At 44.5% G+C, this 17,508-nt stretch overlaps 1 protein-coding gene and 1 non-coding gene across 7 annotated transcripts in view; one reads left to right on the top strand and one right to left on the bottom strand.

Moving 5' to 3' along the window:
- Positions 1–17,508, top strand: part of LOC136169828 (putative tetratricopeptide repeat protein 41) — an 83,249-nt gene that overhangs the window by 41,428 nt on the left and 24,313 nt on the right. For all 6 annotated transcript variants that reach the window (XM_065937979.1, XM_065938006.1, XM_065937961.1 and 3 more), the window contains 4 exons: positions 4,813–4,952; positions 10,653–10,824; positions 15,415–15,562; positions 16,462–16,614. In XM_065937979.1, coding sequence (XP_065794051.1) covers positions 4,813–4,952; positions 10,653–10,824; positions 15,415–15,562; positions 16,462–16,614 — 613 coding nt within the window. The remainder of the gene's footprint in view (positions 1–4,812; positions 4,953–10,652; positions 10,825–15,414; positions 15,563–16,461; positions 16,615–17,508) is intronic.
- TRNAC-GCA (transfer RNA cysteine (anticodon GCA)) lies at positions 892–963 on the bottom strand. Its single transcript has one exon. It is a non-coding gene; the product is annotated as a tRNA-Cys (tRNA).

Raw genomic sequence — 17,508 nt, 5'->3', positions numbered from 1 at the left:
GTGTTTACCTTTGTAAGAAACTGCCAGACTCACTAGCAATGAATGAGTTTCTGTTTTTCTGTATCCTTGCTAGTATTTGGTATTGTCAATTTTTAAATTTTAGACATTCTAATAAGTATGTGGTGATACCTTCCATTGTTGTTTTAATTTGCAGTTACCTAATGACAATGTTGAACATCTTTACACATCTTGTTGTTGAGTTTGAGTTTTTTGTATATTTTGGATTGAAATCTTTTCTCAGATATATATTTTATTAAAACATATATCTTATCCACAAATATGTGGCTTGTTTTTTCAGTCTCTTAATAGTGCTTTTGACAGAGAAGAAGTTTTAAATTTTAATAAAGTCTAACAATGTTTTTTCATGAATTGTGCTTTTGATGTTGTGTTTAAGGTCATCACCAAATCCAAGGTCACATAGCTTTTCTTCAGCATTTCCTTCTAAACGTTGTCTAATATTTCATTTTATATTTAGGTCTGTTATCAGTTTTGAGTAATTTTTTGTGAAAAGTGGAATGTCTGTGTCTAGATTAATTTCTTTTTTTTTAGATTAATTTCTTATTATGCATGGATGTTCAATTTTTCCAGCACCATTTGTAGATTAAACTATCTCTATTGAATTGTTTCTGCTACAAGAAGTTGGTAAAAAAGTTTGTCATAAGTTAGTTGGACATCTATAGAAGATTTTTAATGGGATTGCATTGAATCTATTGGTCAAGTATCTTAACAGTGTTGAGTATTCTGATCCATCAACATGGTATATCTATTTTTCATTCAGTCGTGTCCGACTCTTTGCAACCCCATGGACTGTAGCCTACCAGGCTCCTCCATCCATGGGATTTTCCAGGCAAGAGTATTGAAGTGGATTGCTATTTGCTTCTCCAGGGCATCTTCCCAACCCAGGGATTGAACCTGGGTCTCCTGCATTGCAGGCAGACGCTCTACCATCTGAGGCACCAGGGAAGCCCAAATGAAAGTGAAAGTTGCTTAGTCCTGTCCGACTCTTTGTGACTCCATGGACTATACCATCCAAGGAGTTCTCCAGGCCAGAATACTGGAGTGAGTAGTTTTTTCCCTTCTCCAGGGGATCTTCCCAATCCAGGAATCGAACTGGAGTCTCCTGCATTGCAGGCGGATTCTTTACAAACTGAGCTATTAGGAAAACCACATCTATTTATTTAGATTTTCTTTAGTATCTTTCATCAGAATTTAGTAGTGTTATGCATATAGATCATATACATATTTTGTTAGATTTATACCTAAGTACTTCATTTTTGGTGTGCTGTTATGTTTTAAATGTCTAATTCCAGTTGTTCATTGCTGTTACATAAGAGAGCAATGACTTTCGAATATTAACCTTGTATCCTATAACCTTGCTATAATTGCTTTCTAGTTCCAGAAGTTTTTTTTTTTTAATAACAACTAAGTATTAACTTATTTTTTGTTGTTTTCTTTTTTTAAACTGGAGGATAGTTACAATATTGTGTTGGTTTGTGCTATACATCAACAGGAATCAGCCATGAGTGTAAATGTGTCCCCTCCCTCTTGAATCTCCCTCCCACCTCCCACCCTGTTCCACACCTCTCGGCTGTCACAAAACACCAGATTTCTGTTGCTTGCATCATACGGCAAATTCCCACTGGCTGTCTATTTTAATATAGTAATGTATATGTTTCAGGGGCTTTTCAGTTTATTTTTTGGGTTTTTCTACATGGATAGTCATATCATTTGTAAAGAAAAACTTTTACTTCTTCCCTCCCAATGTGTATATCTTTTATTTCCTTTTCCTATCTTATTGCACTAGCTGCGACTTTCAGGATGACATTGAAGTTAGAGGGGTCATGTTAACCTCAGGTCTACGATGGGATCACTCTAGTGAGCCTTGGTCACTATCTCCTCTCCCTTGGCCTGTGATAACAGCCCACTATCTCCTCTCCCTTGGCCTGTGGTAACAGCCTTCTAACTGGTTGTCCTACTTCTACTTTTTTTTTAAATTGGAGTATAATTGCTTTACAGTGTTGTCAGTCTCTGCAGCGAGGTGAATCAGCTGTTTATATACATACATCCCCTCCCCTTGGACCTCCCAACCCCCCATCCCTACTTTCACTGTTGTTCCTACAAAATCAATTGTCTGCGTAGTCGTCAAGATGAGTTTTTAGGAACGTAAAGCAGATCATGTCACATTGCAGATTAAGAAAATTCCACTGGCCTGCTGTGGTACTTACACTGAAATCTAAATACCTCATTGTAGCCTACACTGCCTGGTACAGCCTGGCCCCCGCACGCCTGGGTAGCGTCATTTTGTATGATTCTTCCCCTTGGCCTCTGGGTGCCAGCCTCCTCGGCCTTCTTTCTGTCCTTCAGGTGCATTCTGCCTTTGGGCCTTGGCATCGCGGGTCCCCTGCCAGGAATGTTCTTCCCTCTGCCCGGAACATTCCTCCCACTCACTGTAATGCCGGTTCTTTCTGGTTCTTTGGATCTCAGCCGTCCCAGGGTGGCCTTCCAGTTGAACGTTGTACTTAGCCATTCTCTGTTACGTTAACCTGTTTTAATTCTTGGCATACCTACTACAGCTACAAGACTGCCTTGTTTCCTCTTTTAATCCTGGATCTCTGCTCCCCTCTCCCCTGACTGTCACCCTTTCAGCTGCTGGAATATAAGCCCCTGGAGAGTAGGACTCTCCTCTCTCCTGTTCACTGCTGTATCTCCAGTGCCTGGAATAGCACCAACCACGATGGAGATGCCGAACAGTCCCTTAGTGATGGGCTCCATCCTTCCAACCTGAGCTCTTGACAGGAACCTGGACTCAGGAACCCCCTGGAATGTGTAAGAGTCCCGCTTGTGGGCAGGATCTCATCCCTTGGGTGTGTCCACACTACTCTTCTTTGTTTTCCTTTTTAAAAAATGGTCTTATTCTAGTGGATGGAGGCAGGTGATTTATAACTTTGTTTATTTATTGACTGTGCTGGGTCCTTGTTGCTTCACAGCTTTGCTCTGGCTGTGGTGAGCAGGGGCTCCCCTCTAGTTGCAGTCACGGGCTTCTCGACGCGGCTCCTCTTGTTGCAGAGCACAGGCTTCTGAGCTCAGAGCACCGGCTCCGGGGCACAGGCTCCTGAGGACAGGCTCCTGAACTCAGGGCACAGGCTCCTGAGGACAGGCTCCTGAACTCAGGGCACAGGCTCCTGAGGACGGGCTCCCGGGCACAGGCTCCTGAGCACCGGCTCCCAGGCACAGGCTCCCGGGCACAGGCTCCTGAGCACCGGCTCCCAGGCACAGGCTCCCGGGCACAGGCTCCCGAGCTCAGAGCACAGGCTCCCGAGCACAGGCTCAGTGGTTGTGGCCCCCGGGCTTAGCTGCTCCATGACGTGGGGTTTTCCGAGATCAGGGACCAGACCCATGTCTGCTGCGTTGGCAGGCGGATTCTTCACCACGGAGTCGCCAGGGAAGCCCCCACTCTGCCCTTTTCTGTCTGCTCTGAGCAGCTACTTCTGGTTCTCAGGGTCCCCCCATCACTTAGCTCGACCCCTCAGTTCTCTGACCCACCTCAAGCCGCTTTGCTCAGACAGCCACCACAGACAAGTGTCTTGAACTCTGGCCCTCAGCACTCTTTCTCCCCTGGCACTGTTTAGCTTTGCTCCCCAACCCGAGGCACCAGAGCTGGGAATCAGAGGCTCCTGGAGGCCTCCCAGTGCTGAGGCTCCTCCCTGGTCTGCTGTGCTTGCTGTTCAGAGCCTGGGATGCTGCCTGACGTCTTGATGCTCTCTGAACACTTATTCTGTGCATGAATGAGGAGCCAGCAAAACGTTGGCAGAATGAAAGTAAGAGGATCCCCGAGGTCTGGGTAGCCAACAGTTTGTCCAGAGGAACAGATGAGGGATACGAATATATTTGTTTTAGCCTCTCCTTTGGGGTTGGCCCGTCCCAGGTCTTGGGAGTGTAATATCCACTGACTGTTTAATAAAAGATCTGTCTGTTTGCAAAAAAGAATTTATTTGTTCCAGACACATTAGGCACAACAGTTTGAAATGTAACAAATGGACAAATGTAGCATTTAGATACTGGAACATTTGGAAAGAGAATTTCTGAAAATGATGACTCTGTGCTACCATGTATGTGAATCTTCAAGTTCAAAAATTCTGTATTTTTTTCATTTGTATATGATAAGGTGAGGAATAGGAAATGGCAACCCACCAGTGTTCTTGCCTGGAAAGTTCCATGGACAGAGGAGCCTGGCGGCCTACAGTCCACGAGGTCACAAAAGGGTTAGACACGACTGAATGACTAAGCTCATGATACGGTGTAACTGTGTGTTACACCAGTCATTACACACACACACACACACACACACACACACACACACACACACACATTGTGTGCTCCCTATTTTGTTCTTCTTGCATTTTGTTCTTTCTGCTAAAGCCAGTAATTCAAGACATTTGCAACAGAGGGCAGAATTGTGTAAGAAATTTAAATGCCTTTTATTTATTGCCTGAAAATCACTCCCAAATACAAATGACAACAGCATATGGATTGAGCTATAGAAATACTCTTTTTTGACTCCTTGGTTTTCAAAATTTACTTATGAAAGTTAGTCAAAGGCCTTGACTTATTTTTCACGTGGTGATTTAAGATACTCAGTAATATATGTAAGCCCTAATATTAATAAAAGCAGGTGTGCTGATCCTTTGAGAGAAAAACAGTGAACTAGAGATAATATTTAATGTTTAACTCTTTTATCAAGATTAAATGATAGGCAGTCTTTGTTCCTCTACAAATATGCTTTAGGATTATTGACTTTTCTTTCCATTCTAGTGTTGGAATGCAGGCTTTTTAAGGTTACTGCTGCTGACAAATGCCGATTAATATTCTTTATTGCAAGATTTCTGAAACTTCTGGGCAAGACCAGTGAAGCAGAAGAGTTACTCTTGAGCATTGAGAATATGTTACTGCAGGTAAATTGGGAAATAATTTTTTAAATCCTCAATTGTTATTCAATTTATGTTAAATATTTTCAGGTGTCATTTACCTTTGTTCACTTACAATTTCATCCACAAAGAGAGGAACTAGTGAATAATAAATAATCATTACTTATGTTGATCAGTGAGGAAACTTTGATTTTAATCCGTGCCCCAAACTGTGTATTAGTGATGACAAGCAATAAATAGAAGGGAGGTACAACTACGATGACACCCATAGGTGTCATTTTGGAGGAGAAGAGGAATATAAAGAAACAAGGGGTAAAGTGAGTAGTGGACTGAAATAAACTAATAAAATACTGCTTAAAGAGTTGGTTATACTTTTCAGAAAGATGTTGGGGAAGGTTGATTATCTTGTTCCTATTATTGATTTACATTTCCCAAAATAGAACCTTTTGGGCTTGTTGAATACAATGAAACTTTCATTTATAACATAAAACTATAAGTGTTCTTAGAATGACATTTAATGGCCTTTTAAAAACTGTTTACCAATTGTAGTAGTTTTTGGACCAAGAGTAGTATAACCCAAGACAAAGCTATTTTTGCTTGAAAACAAAGGCCTTCACCTTCTCATAAAGGTCTGTCTGTGTCCCATCAACACACATCTTTCTAGAAGGAATTCCATCTAAAGAGATGAGTAAGACTCGACATCTGCAAGTCCCTTTATTGCAGAGGGTGTGCTTATTTATCTTCCATGCTGTATTACAGCCTCTTCAGTGCTTAGTAAACGTGACAAATGAATCAATGAGCCAACTTGAATTTGCAATACTTTGTGTCCTTAGAAGGTAGCATTGGAGTGGTGCAGGAGCCTGGGCTATTTACAGACTGACCCAAATTGAAAGTGCTTTGGCACCTAATGCTGTGCAACTTTGGCAAGAATGTGAGCCTCTGACTCAGAGTTCTCCATTGTTGCAGGTTCTAAAGTCTGTCTGGTGAGCTGCTAACAGGGTGAAGTGAGCAGGTGCACAAAGCACTTCTCAGTGTGTGCACACACTGAGACCTTAAGCTCCTTTTATTACCATCCATGGGTTAAAAAGTAACCAGGGCCTAGGTTACAGATAATGAGTTTGATTAGAGCTATCTCGACCTCTCTTGCGTTTTGTCAGAGTAGAGTCCAGTGATTCCCTGATATCTTATGATTAGGGAATTACCCCTGCACCAAATTTTTTTCCTCACGAGGTCCAAGTTTTCATCACTGACGTATCTTCTTGGAAAGCATCAATTATGTTATTAGGTCATCACTGAAGGCCTGATTTCAGCCATTCTCTCAGTCACTTACTCATTCATTCACTCACTCATCCACTCACTCATTTTCTCATTCAGTCCTTCATTTACTCATTCATCCAGTCATTGCCTTATTTATTCACTGAGCCATTTGCTAATTCATCCACTCACTCACTCATTCATTCACTCACTCATTCCCTCATTCGTTCCGTCATCTATCCACTTAGCCATTCACTTATTTACTCACTCATTCTCTCGCTTGGCCATTCATTTATTCATTCACCTAGTCACTCAGACATCCACTCAGCAAACCTTCACTGAGGGTCTTGCCCCGCCTGGGCTCTGTGCTGGGAGTTGGGGTGATAGCAGCAGGCGAGGCAGACACAGTTTCTACTCTTACAGAGCTCCTAGTCTAGTTAGAAGTCATTGCCAGCATTTCCATCAGTGAAGAAGCGTAACCTGTGGAGTAGGTGTGAAGGGAGGTGGTGGCTGCTCAGGAAGTGTGACAAAGCTGAGACATTCAGAGAGGATTTCCCACTTCAGAGCACTCCTTTCGGAGGCATCAATCTTACGATTTTATTCTCAAAATGTTTTTGCAACAGTGCTTTAGGACTAACTACCACAGAGACTAAAAGAATTATTTTTAGGCTCTGAAGGCATTTCCAAAAGAGAAGTTCTAAAACTATTTTTGGCAATAACAACTTCTTTGAAGCATGTGCTGAATATTTTTGAGGGGAAAGAGCTTGTTATTTGTGCTATATACGTTCTGTACCACTTTTGTAATTTCTTTAGATTAAGTTATTTTAAAATTTTGATGCAGGGGTTTTCAACTGGGAGACAATTTTGTTTCTGAAGGAAGATTGGCAATGTTAAAGACGTTTTTGGTTGTCGAAACCTGGGAGGGGCAGTTGCTAATGGCATCTAGTGAGTAGAAGCCAGGGACGCTCTATACTTTTTACATGGCCCAGACCAGCCCCGCCCCCTACCCCGCACCCACCCAGAGCAAAGTGTTATATGGCACAGAAATCAACAGTGCTGAAGCTGAGAAACCCTGATTTAAAGTCGTAAGTATGCTTACCGAAAAACTACGTCTCATGACCCTGTCTCTCATACCTCACAGTAGGTGCGCTGAGCCGCAGGAACACTAAAGGATGCTTGTGTGAAGGGGCCTCTGTTTGTGCGTCAGAGGCTCACTTGTTAAGAAAAAGTGCGGAGCAGAGCTTTGGCGACAGGCCAGTCTGGGTTGGACACCCTTGTTCTCCTATTTGCTAGCCATGTGAACTCGGGTGATTGATGTAACCTCACTGAGCCTCAGCTTCTTGCCTGGAAGAGAGAAGTAATAATCCCCATTTCCTAGGCTTTCTGTAAATATCCACTGAAGTCATGTATGGTGAGAGTTTCGCTTGGTCAGGGCTCCATAGGTGGCAGCCAGCACAGACCATGACCCAAGATTGCTTCACAATCACTGTGCATATCAACAAATGTTTACTGAATACTCACAAACCATAAGGCTCAATCCTTGGGCCATGGGGCCTCTGCTTTCAAGAAGCAGATGGTCTGGAGCAAGAGGGAAGTAAAAGACATGTCTTCATAAAGAAGATGCTGACGGTATATAGCTGCATTTGACCAATTAGTATTCTGGCAAAATGTGGTCAGGGAGAAAGGGTCAAAGGACCACCATGGCCTGGTGGTGGGTTGGGAGCTGTCATCCTCCATAGGATGGGGGTTCTGCCCCACTCAGACTGATTGAAAACACGGCCATGACATGGGGAGAAACCACGGAAACCCTGAGAATTTGAGTCTGGGTGATGGACTTGGGGGGATTCAAAGAGGAAGCTGGATTTGGAGGGACGATGATGAATTTTTAACATTTACACTGCTGAGTCTGCAGTTCAGGAAAGATATCCAGGTGGGGTGTCTAGTCAGCTGGGAGATGCAGGATTGGAAATTTGGAAAGAGACTGTAGAGACATCTACATACATGTGGATGCTGAAACCACAAGAGGAAACAGTATCTCTGATTGACAGTAGGAATTGGTTATTGGGAAATTACTTACCCTTAAAAGGAGGAAAGGGAAAGAACCTGTACAGGAGTGAGAGATTAGAAGACATTCAGGACAGCCTAGTTCCCCCAGATCAAAGAGGGAGTGGCTAATAGCATCAGTGGCTGCTTAGAGGTCTGGACAAATGAGACTGAAAGAAGGACCCTGGGCCTGGTGATTGAAGGCCAGTGGTAACCCCCGAGATGGAAGGGGGGTGTAGTGGAAAGAGCCAGTCTGCGGAGCTTAAGAGGTGAATGTGTGGTGATGAAATGGGAATGTGCATGTGTTGACACCCATTTGAGGAGTGTCAGTAAAAGGGGAAAGGTGAGCAATCAGGATAGTACCAGGTTCAGGTTAGGTTTGATCCAGGATACATGTGTCTGTGTGGAGCAGGAAGTAACCCAGGGAGAGGGGTGGATTGGAGATGCTGGTGGGGACGTGGTGAGGAGGACATGATTCCCAAGAGCTAGGGAAGGAGCAGGCCCTTGGTAAGGAGGTGGGGTGTCCCTTCCTCTGGAATAGGCAGGAAGGAAGAAAATGGGCGAAAGCACTGCTAATTTTAAGTTGAAAAGAGAAGGGAAGTGAGGCATACCAGAGACTATAATTCCCCAATATCTGGCCCCCCTTTCATAGTTATGTCCCCACCCTCCTCATCAAATGACTGAAAAGAAGACTACATTTTCCATCATCTGTTGAAGCAAGATATGAGTACCTGCCTAGGTTTTGGCTGATGGGATTTAAATCGAGGTGCTGGGGATAACTTCTGAGAAGTTTCCATGAAGTGAAGGCTGTGCCTTCTCTTTCCTCTTTTCTCCTTGCTGCTGGATGGATTGTGGATGTGATGGCTGGAGATGGAGCAGCCATTTTAGACCAAGAGGCATCCTTGGGAATGGAGGTCAGGCAAGGTCAAACAGTAAGATAAGAGAAAGTGTGTTTCTGACATTATGGTGTGTCATCCACTTCCTGACAGTTGCATTAGAGAGAAATCAAGCCACTGTTAATATGGGTTTTCTGTTACTTGTACCCAGTCATAATCTTAATCGATATCTGAGGGCAATCTTTCAGAGTAGTCTTGATCTCAGTAAAGTCAGCATGCAGGCCATCTTGAAGTGGAGGATGGACAGTGTGAGCACTAGGGCTGAGATCTAGAATAGCTGCTGAGAAGGGGACTCTTTGAAAGATACCCTGAGGGAATGTAAAAGACTGCAGGTGTATATGCCCAGGGACTCCACACCACTCCCAGCTGCCTTCAGGACTGAGGTCAGTCTACGGCCACACCACCCTGAACACGCCCGATCTCGTCAGGACTGAGGTCAGTATTTCAGAGTAGGTACAACCTGTGTGCAGGACACTTACTGGAAAGCTCTGGGTCAGGCCGCAGAAGGTGACTTTCAGTAGGTGCAGGGGAGCAGAAAGAATTCCCATGGTGGAGACAGGCTCACTCAGTCACTACATTTCAGTACAGCGTGAAGTGTTACATAACCGTTGGTAATGGTACTGCTGTCTATTTGAATAGGGCCTATTAATTGCCAAACATATTCACAGGTATTCTTGTTAATATTAAGTTTTCTGAAATGAGACATTAATAATAAGATAACTCAGCACTAGCTCTCATTTAAAAGATTATAACCAACTAGTGTATTCTTATGTCCTGATAAGGTTTTGATAGAGGTGTGATTTAAGGTAATGAAGTTTAAGTATCCCTGAAATAAACACGCTAAACCAGGAGAGAAATTGAAGTTCATGTCTTTAAGCAAAAATGTATCAAACATGAAGTTAGCAGGGACTTCCCTAGTGGTCCAGTGGTTAAGAATCCGCCTTGCAATGCAGAGGATGTGGGTTTGATCCCTGGTCAGGAAAGTAAGATTCCACTTGCCCAGAGCAACTAAGACCATGCACCACAACTAGAGGGTCCGTGTACTGCAGTGAAAGACTCTACATGCCGCAGCTAAGATCCAATTCAGCCAAAAAACAACCCCGAAAACAGAAACAAACAACCCAAACCAAACAAAGCCCCGTAAAGTTAGCAGATCTCTGGTCCAATTGAGTTCAAGAGTCACACAGATGGCGATTGTTAGGTGTTCAGCTGGAGTTTGGATAATACCTCCTCCGTGAGCTGTAATAGATATGAGACATCACCATGTTATTCTCACCTTCAGAAAAAATTACCTTTAACTGACAACTTGAGAAAACGTTTTCCAAAGATTAGTTTTGGTTTGCGGTGTCTCCCCATAGACGTGTCACTGTAACAAGCACTCTGTAAGTATTTAAAATTCCCCGAGACCTGCTGTGAAGCGTGCCATCTTTTGCGGGTTCATCATGCAATGAGCTTTCTCGGGCAGGCATCTGGTGGCTGTGCCTGGTCTAATGCTGTGTCCCCTCACGGATGTGTTCTCTTTGCTTATGTGTAGGGTCAGTCCGTGACCAAAATGCTTCCCAGAATACAGAATGCTATCGGGGAGCTCTGTCTGGAAACAGGGATGACTCAGGAAGGCTTCCAGTATTTCCAGAAAGCGTGGTTCAACCTGATGGAATTTTCATCGAGAAATTTAAAAGACAACCAGGACTTGGTGAAGCAAAAAGGTAGGGTGGGCAAGTGGAGAGGGCATTGCTTCTTGTGGTTCAGAGTCAGGCTCCTGGGCTCTTAACCAACCGTGAAGATGGGGGACCGGGCATGTGAGCTTTGTTCACTGGATTATTTTGGTGGGCATGTGAGGGGTCACCCTGAGCACTCCTCCTGTTGTGACACAACTCACACTGCTTTGAGCAGTAAGGGGACCACTGGCTGTGAAGGCAGCTTTTCTGTGTTCAAATCCTGCCTCTCCACTTACTGTCTTTTTGCTCTGATTTATTTATCTATTATTTTTATTTTGGGGCTCTCTACTCTTATTTACATGTTAAGTTTTTTATTTTTTGGCTCTCAGACTTAAACTGAAGAAAGTAGGGAAAACCACTACACCGTTCAGGTATGACCTAAATCAAATCCCTTATGACTATACAGTGGAAGTGAGAAATAGATTTAAGGGACTAGATCTGATAGAGAGCCTGAGGAACTATGGACAAAGGTTCGTGACATTGTACAGGAGACAGGGATCAAGACCATCCCCAAGAAAAAGAAATGCAAAAAGCAAAATGGCTCTCTGAGGAAGCCTTAAAATAGCTGTGAAAAGAAGAAAGGCAAAAGGCAAAGGAGAAAAGGAAAGATATTCCCATTTGGATGCAGAGTTCCAAAGAATAGCCAGGATAGATAAGCTTTCCTCAGTGATCAGTGCAAAGAAATAGAGAAAAACAATAGAATGGGAAAGACTAGAGATCTCTTCAAGAAAATTAAAGATACCATGGGAACATTTCATGCAAAGATGGGCTCAATAAAGGACAGAAATGGTATGGACCTAACAGAAGCAGAAGATATTAAGAAGAGGGGGCAAGAATACACAGAAGAACTGTACAAAAAAGATCTTCACGACCCAGATAATCACGATGGTGTGATCACTCACCTAGAGCCAGACATCCTGGAATGTGAAGTCAAGTGGGCCTTAGGAAGCATCACTGCAAACAAAGCTAGTGGGGGTGATGGAATTCCAGTTGAGCTATTTCAAATCCTAGAAGATGATGCTGTGAAAGTGCTGCACTCAATATGCCAGCAAATTTGGAAAATTCAGCAGTGTCCACAGGACTGGAAAAGGTCAGTTTTCATCCCAATCCCAAAGAAAGGCAATTCCAAAGAATGCTCAAACTACCACACAATTGCACTCATCTCATACTCTAGTAAAGTAATGCTGAAAATTCTCCAAGCCAGGCTTCAGCAATCCATGAACCATGAACTTCCAGATTTCAAGCTGGATTTAGAAAAGGCAGAGGAACCAGAGATCAAATTGCCAACATCTGCTGAATCATCGAAAAAGCAAGAGAGTTCCAGAAAAACATCTATTTCTGCTTTATTGATTATGCCAAAGCCTTTGACTATGTGAATCACAATAAACTGTGGAAAATTCTTTAAGAGATTAGAATACCAGACCACCTGACCTGCCTCTTGAGAAATCTTAATGCAGGTCAGGAAGCAACAGTTAGAACTGGACATGGAACAATAGACTGGTTCCAAATAGGAAAAGGAGTACATCAAGGCTGTATATTGTCACCCTGCTTATTTAACTTACATGCAGAGTGCATCATGAGAAACGCTGGGCTGGAGGAAGCACAAGCTGGAATCAAGATTGCCGGGAGAAATATCAATAACCTCAGATATGCAGATGACACCACCCTTATGCCAGAAAGCAAAGAAGAAGTAAGGAGCCTTGTGATGAAAGTGAAGGAGGAGAGTGAAAAAGTTGGCTTAAAGCTCAACGTTCAGACAACTAAGATCATGGCATCCAGTCCCATCACTTCATGGCAAATAGACGGGGAACCAGTGGAAACAGTGGCAGACTTTACATTTTTGGGCTGCAAAATCACTGCAGATGGTGATTGCAGCCATGAAATTAAAAGATGCTTACTCCTTGGAAGGAAAGTTATGGCCAACCTAGACAGCATATTAAAAAGTAGAGACATTACTTTGCCAACAAAGGTCTGTCTAGTCAAGGCTATGGTTTTTCCAGTAGTCACGTATGGATGTGAGAATTGGACTATAACGAAAACTGAGCACCGAAGAAATCAATGCTTTTGAACTGTGGTGTTGGAGAAGACTTTTGAGAGTTCCTTGGACTGCGAGGAGATCCAACCAGTCCATCCTAAAGGAGATCAGTCCTGAGTTCATGGGAAGGACTGATGTTGAAGCTGAAGCTGCAGTACTTTGGCCACCCAATATGGAGAGCTGGCTCCTTTGAAAGCCCCTGACGCTGGGAGGGATTGAAGTTGGCCTCAGTGTTTGATGCCCGAGGCCGCAGAGGCAGCACAGTAACAGAGACAAAGAGCATTCATTGAATGTAGATACTGAGCGTTGTTGATCCACCTGTTTACAGTCAGACAAGGAATAAGGACTCTAGACTAATGTCGTATTTAAATAGCTATGTCAATTAGCTTCTGTTGTATAGCAAACCACCCTGAAACACAGTAGGTCAAAAACCAACCACTTGTTGTTGCCTGTGTCTCTGGGCCACCAAGGAGATCCCCCCGGTCTGGGCTGGACCCATACAAGCTTCTGCAGCCCAGCTGGCAGGGCCAGTGGGCTCCAACTCTCTGCACGCCTCACCCTGATGTCTGGTGGCAACAGGGTTCTGGGCACCTGCTGCGCATCGTTCAGGAAATAGCCCAGTCCTGCTCCCCTGGGGGCCCGCAGAATTCTGAGAGTGCGAGCACACGTTTACACCTAAAGTAAGAACTGGCACAGCACCCTCTTACTCTGCGTGTGATTGGTCACAGCAAGTTGCCAGGCTTCAGTCCGGGGCCGAGAAAGAGACTCTGACCTCTGGATAGGAGGAGGCGTAGAGTGGCATTGCCAAGGGGAGAGTTGGGTACAGGTTGGCGTGGAGAATTACAGCTGTTTTTACAGTCTGCTGTAAGATCTAAGGTCACCGTGGGAAAGCTACTTACCCTCTCTGCATTTCACCTGTAAATCCGCCTTGATAGTAATAGTTAACATTCGTTTCATGCTTACTACATGCAAAGCACCTCATGTTCATGATCTCTTTTGTCTTCTCGTATACCTCCTGTGGTATATACAGTTACTCCCACTTTACAGATGAGGAAACTGAAGGTCAGAGAGATGAAATATAGCCCATCAGCTCCCAGCGCTGGCGCCTCTGGTGCCAGGAGTCCGAGAGGCCTATCTGACTAGTTATCCAGGCCTGTCTCGCCCTGAGGCCTGTCTGACAACTTGCCGTGCAGAATCTCTTCTAGTGTTGGTCTTTATAAAGCTCTGATGCTCCACAGATAGAGGCTGGCTTCTAAGTCATCATCCTAATGCAGGCAGGCCTGGTTGCAGGCATGCTGGGACCTTGGTGAGCAGAGGAGACCCATGTGGAAACCAGGGATACTTCTCTGGGTTCCGGGACTGGCCTCCTAGAGCCAGTTGGTCAACGAATGGGGTGCTATTGATGATGGGATGCTTTTTTGATAATTTAATGGTAATCTTTTATAGTTAAAGCTGAATTCCATAGTATAGGGAGTTAAATCTGCCTTGTATACTGCTAGCAACGCTCTAATAACACCTTCTGGAAGCATAACTATAGTTCTATTTCTTTCCATAATAGAGTGTGGGCTTCCCTGGTGGCCCAGATGGCAAAGCAGTAAAGCGTCTATCTGCAATGCGGGAGACCAGGGTTCGATCCCTGTGTCAGGAAGATCCCCTGGAGAAGGAAATGGCAACCCACTCCAGTATTCTTGCCTGGAAAATTCCATGGATGGAGGAGCCTGGTGGGCTACAGTCCATGGGGTCGCAAAGAGTCAGACACGACTGAGCGACTTCACTTCAGTATAATAGAGTGTGACTTGAAAAACCGTGGGCTTCCCTGGTGGCCCAGCTGGTAGAGAATCCGCCTGCAATGTGGGAGACCTGGGTTTGATCCCTGGGTTGGTAAGATCCCCCGGAGAAGGGCATGGCTACCCACTCCAGTATTCTGGTCTGGAGAATTCCGTGGACTGTATAGTTCATGGGGTTGCAAAGAGTTGGACATGACTGAATGACTTTCATTTTCACTTTGGAAGACCATAAAACTTTCTACTTTTTAGAAGTCTCTTATTGTTAGCATATCTAACTCAAAATAACTAGCAAAATCTTAGACCTTTCCAAAGGGTACATTTGATGTGTATCTAGGTACAGCGTGTTATTTATTAATTAGGTTTATGGGGCTTATTTGTGTGTTTCTGTCATAAGGCTTTAATGTTTTGTTGTTCCTTATTCAAGGCTGTACCAGCTGCCTTTTGTAGAACTTGGTTACCATGATGATAGTTGGTCTCACTACATCTGTATTCTCTATTTCTGACCTGTTCATTTGTAAAACAGACTCGAATTTGGTTTCAATCTATTGTCTTTGTTCCTTGGCCCCATAACTGCCTCCCACATACAAAATTTGTTACTTGAAAACCAAGTCCCATGCAATGTAGGTCAGTAATTGATTTATTAAGAAAAAAACCCAACTATTGGCAGCGATGAAGAAATGCTACCAAATGCTTTGCCTAGTGACTTCTTAACTCTTCTACAGGAAAAAACCTTGAGCCAAAATTTATTCCCTGCAGGCAGAGTGCTGAACAACCTGGCAAAGTCAGCCTCTGAGGAGTACTTAAAAGAAAACCATATTTTGGAATGTGCTACTGAAATTTCCAGCTTACTGGACAGCAATCCCTGCGACCAGGCTACCATGAAATACACCGAAGGTGTTCTAACGTAAGCATGTGTTTTTCTTGAAAAATGTCTTAGTTTTCTGTTATTGTTATCTGTTATTGTTACAATTAATCTACTTAATCCATACTTGCCAATCCATGTCCCGCCTGACTGATTGGGTTAAGAAAGGCTGAATTTTAGCACTTCTATCCTCTGGTTCAGTAGTGCTCAACCATGGGCAGTTTTGTCCCCTGTGGAACCTTTGGCAAAGGTCTGGAGACAGGTTAGCTTGTCATGACTGGGGGCATTGCTACTGGCGGTTATTGGGTACAGGCCAGGAATGCTACTAAACATTATACTCTGCACAGGACCCTCCGCAACAAACTGTCCAACCCTTAAGGTCAATAGTAGAGATGTGGATGAACCTAGAGTCTGTCATACAAAGTGAAGTCAGAAAGAGAAAAACCAAATAGTGAATGTTAACGCACAGGTATGGAATCTAGAAGATGGTAGAGATGAGCCTGTTTGCAGGGCAGCAGTGGAGATGCAGATGTAGAGGATGGACTTGTGGACACAGTGCGGGAAGGAGAGGCTGGGATGAGTCGGGAGTGGCATTCATATATGTATACACTACCAGGCGTGACATAGATCGCTAGTGGGATCCTGCAGTTTTGCAGAGCGAGCTCAGCCCGGTGTTCTGTGCTGACCTAGACTGGTGGGACTGGGTGGTGGTGGAAGGGAGGCTTGAGGGGAAGGAGAAAAATAGTGTCCCAGTTTCTCCTGAAGATGTATGCACATCTTATCAATCACGTTGAAAGCCTCAAATCTCTGCTTACACAAACTGCTGCGCTGTTTTGTGTCTTGAATATAAAGGACGTTTATGAGATTTGTTTTTGGAAGCACAATGAAGGTAGCCAGCATGTATCTTTCCAGTAAGTCGCACACGTGCATTTTGTTTTCAGATTTGCTGCTGGAAACACTTGTCTTGCAAAAATGAAACTTCAAGAATGCTTAAATATCAGGAGAAGTTTGTTTGGTGAGAAAAGCATCCTAGTCGGAGAAATTATGGAATTTTTAGCAGATTTACTGTTTTTCCCACTGAGACACACTGAAAGGTAAGTATTTATGATATGTTTCAAGTCGTGTGTCTCCTTCCCCCCGCCCCCAGCCCCTAAAAAATGCCCACGTTTGGCAGGGAGATCTGTACTCACTCATAGGGGTGTCTCACTTCTTTGGCTCCAGCCTTGTCCAGAAAACGAGAGACTCACCAGGCCTGAGATTTCACCCTGATGTATTTGTCAGGACACTGACCATCGTGAATTTGAAAGGAGCTCTTAGTCCACAAACCATGTACAGGTTTTGGCAGGAGGAAAAGTAAAAAGGAGTATGGCTTCCCACTCCAGCATCACGCCTGGGTCTTGTGAGGAAGGGGTTGTGCTTGAGGCCTCTGTGGAGGGTGGTCTGTAGCATCACGCCTGCTGGTCTGTCTTGTGCAAGAGCCTGCTGCTGTCTCAGGCTGCACTATCCTGACCGCCCCCCTTGCTGGGGAAGACCTCTTGCTCTCAGGCCAAATGTGGGGCTTTCCTCAGCTCCCCACACCAGGCACTGCTAAAGCTGTCAAAGCAGCAAGTATTCACAGGACTTGTTAAAGAAAGGTAAGCCAGCCTTCATTCAGACCTTTGATGAGAGGCACATGGACCCCCGCAGTGGGGTTCTGCGGGGAGACAGACAGGACTCAGCTCTGAATCAGGGAGCGGGTGGCGGAGCCACGCGATCAGCAGTGGATGGACAGCTACTCAGAGGAGACATCAAGCGTGGGGTGGGGGTGGACTCAGGCCACTCCGACCTCACAGGATTCGAGCTCAGGCAGGCCAGGGGGAGCAGAGGCCACTGTGGGACGGTGAGGGGGAGGACTCGGAGCAGGACGGTAATCAGATAGTGAGCACGGCTGAGCTGGCTGAGCGGGAGCCTCGCTGAAGCCGGACAAGGCAGAGGTGAACACGGAAGCC

The sequence above is a fragment of the Muntiacus reevesi genome, chromosome 1 (genome assembly GCF_963930625.1).
Source record: "Muntiacus reevesi chromosome 1, mMunRee1.1, whole genome shotgun sequence".
NCBI lineage: Eukaryota > Metazoa > Chordata > Mammalia > Artiodactyla > Cervidae > Muntiacus > Muntiacus reevesi.
This window is presented reverse-complemented; position numbering and strand designations above follow the sequence as displayed.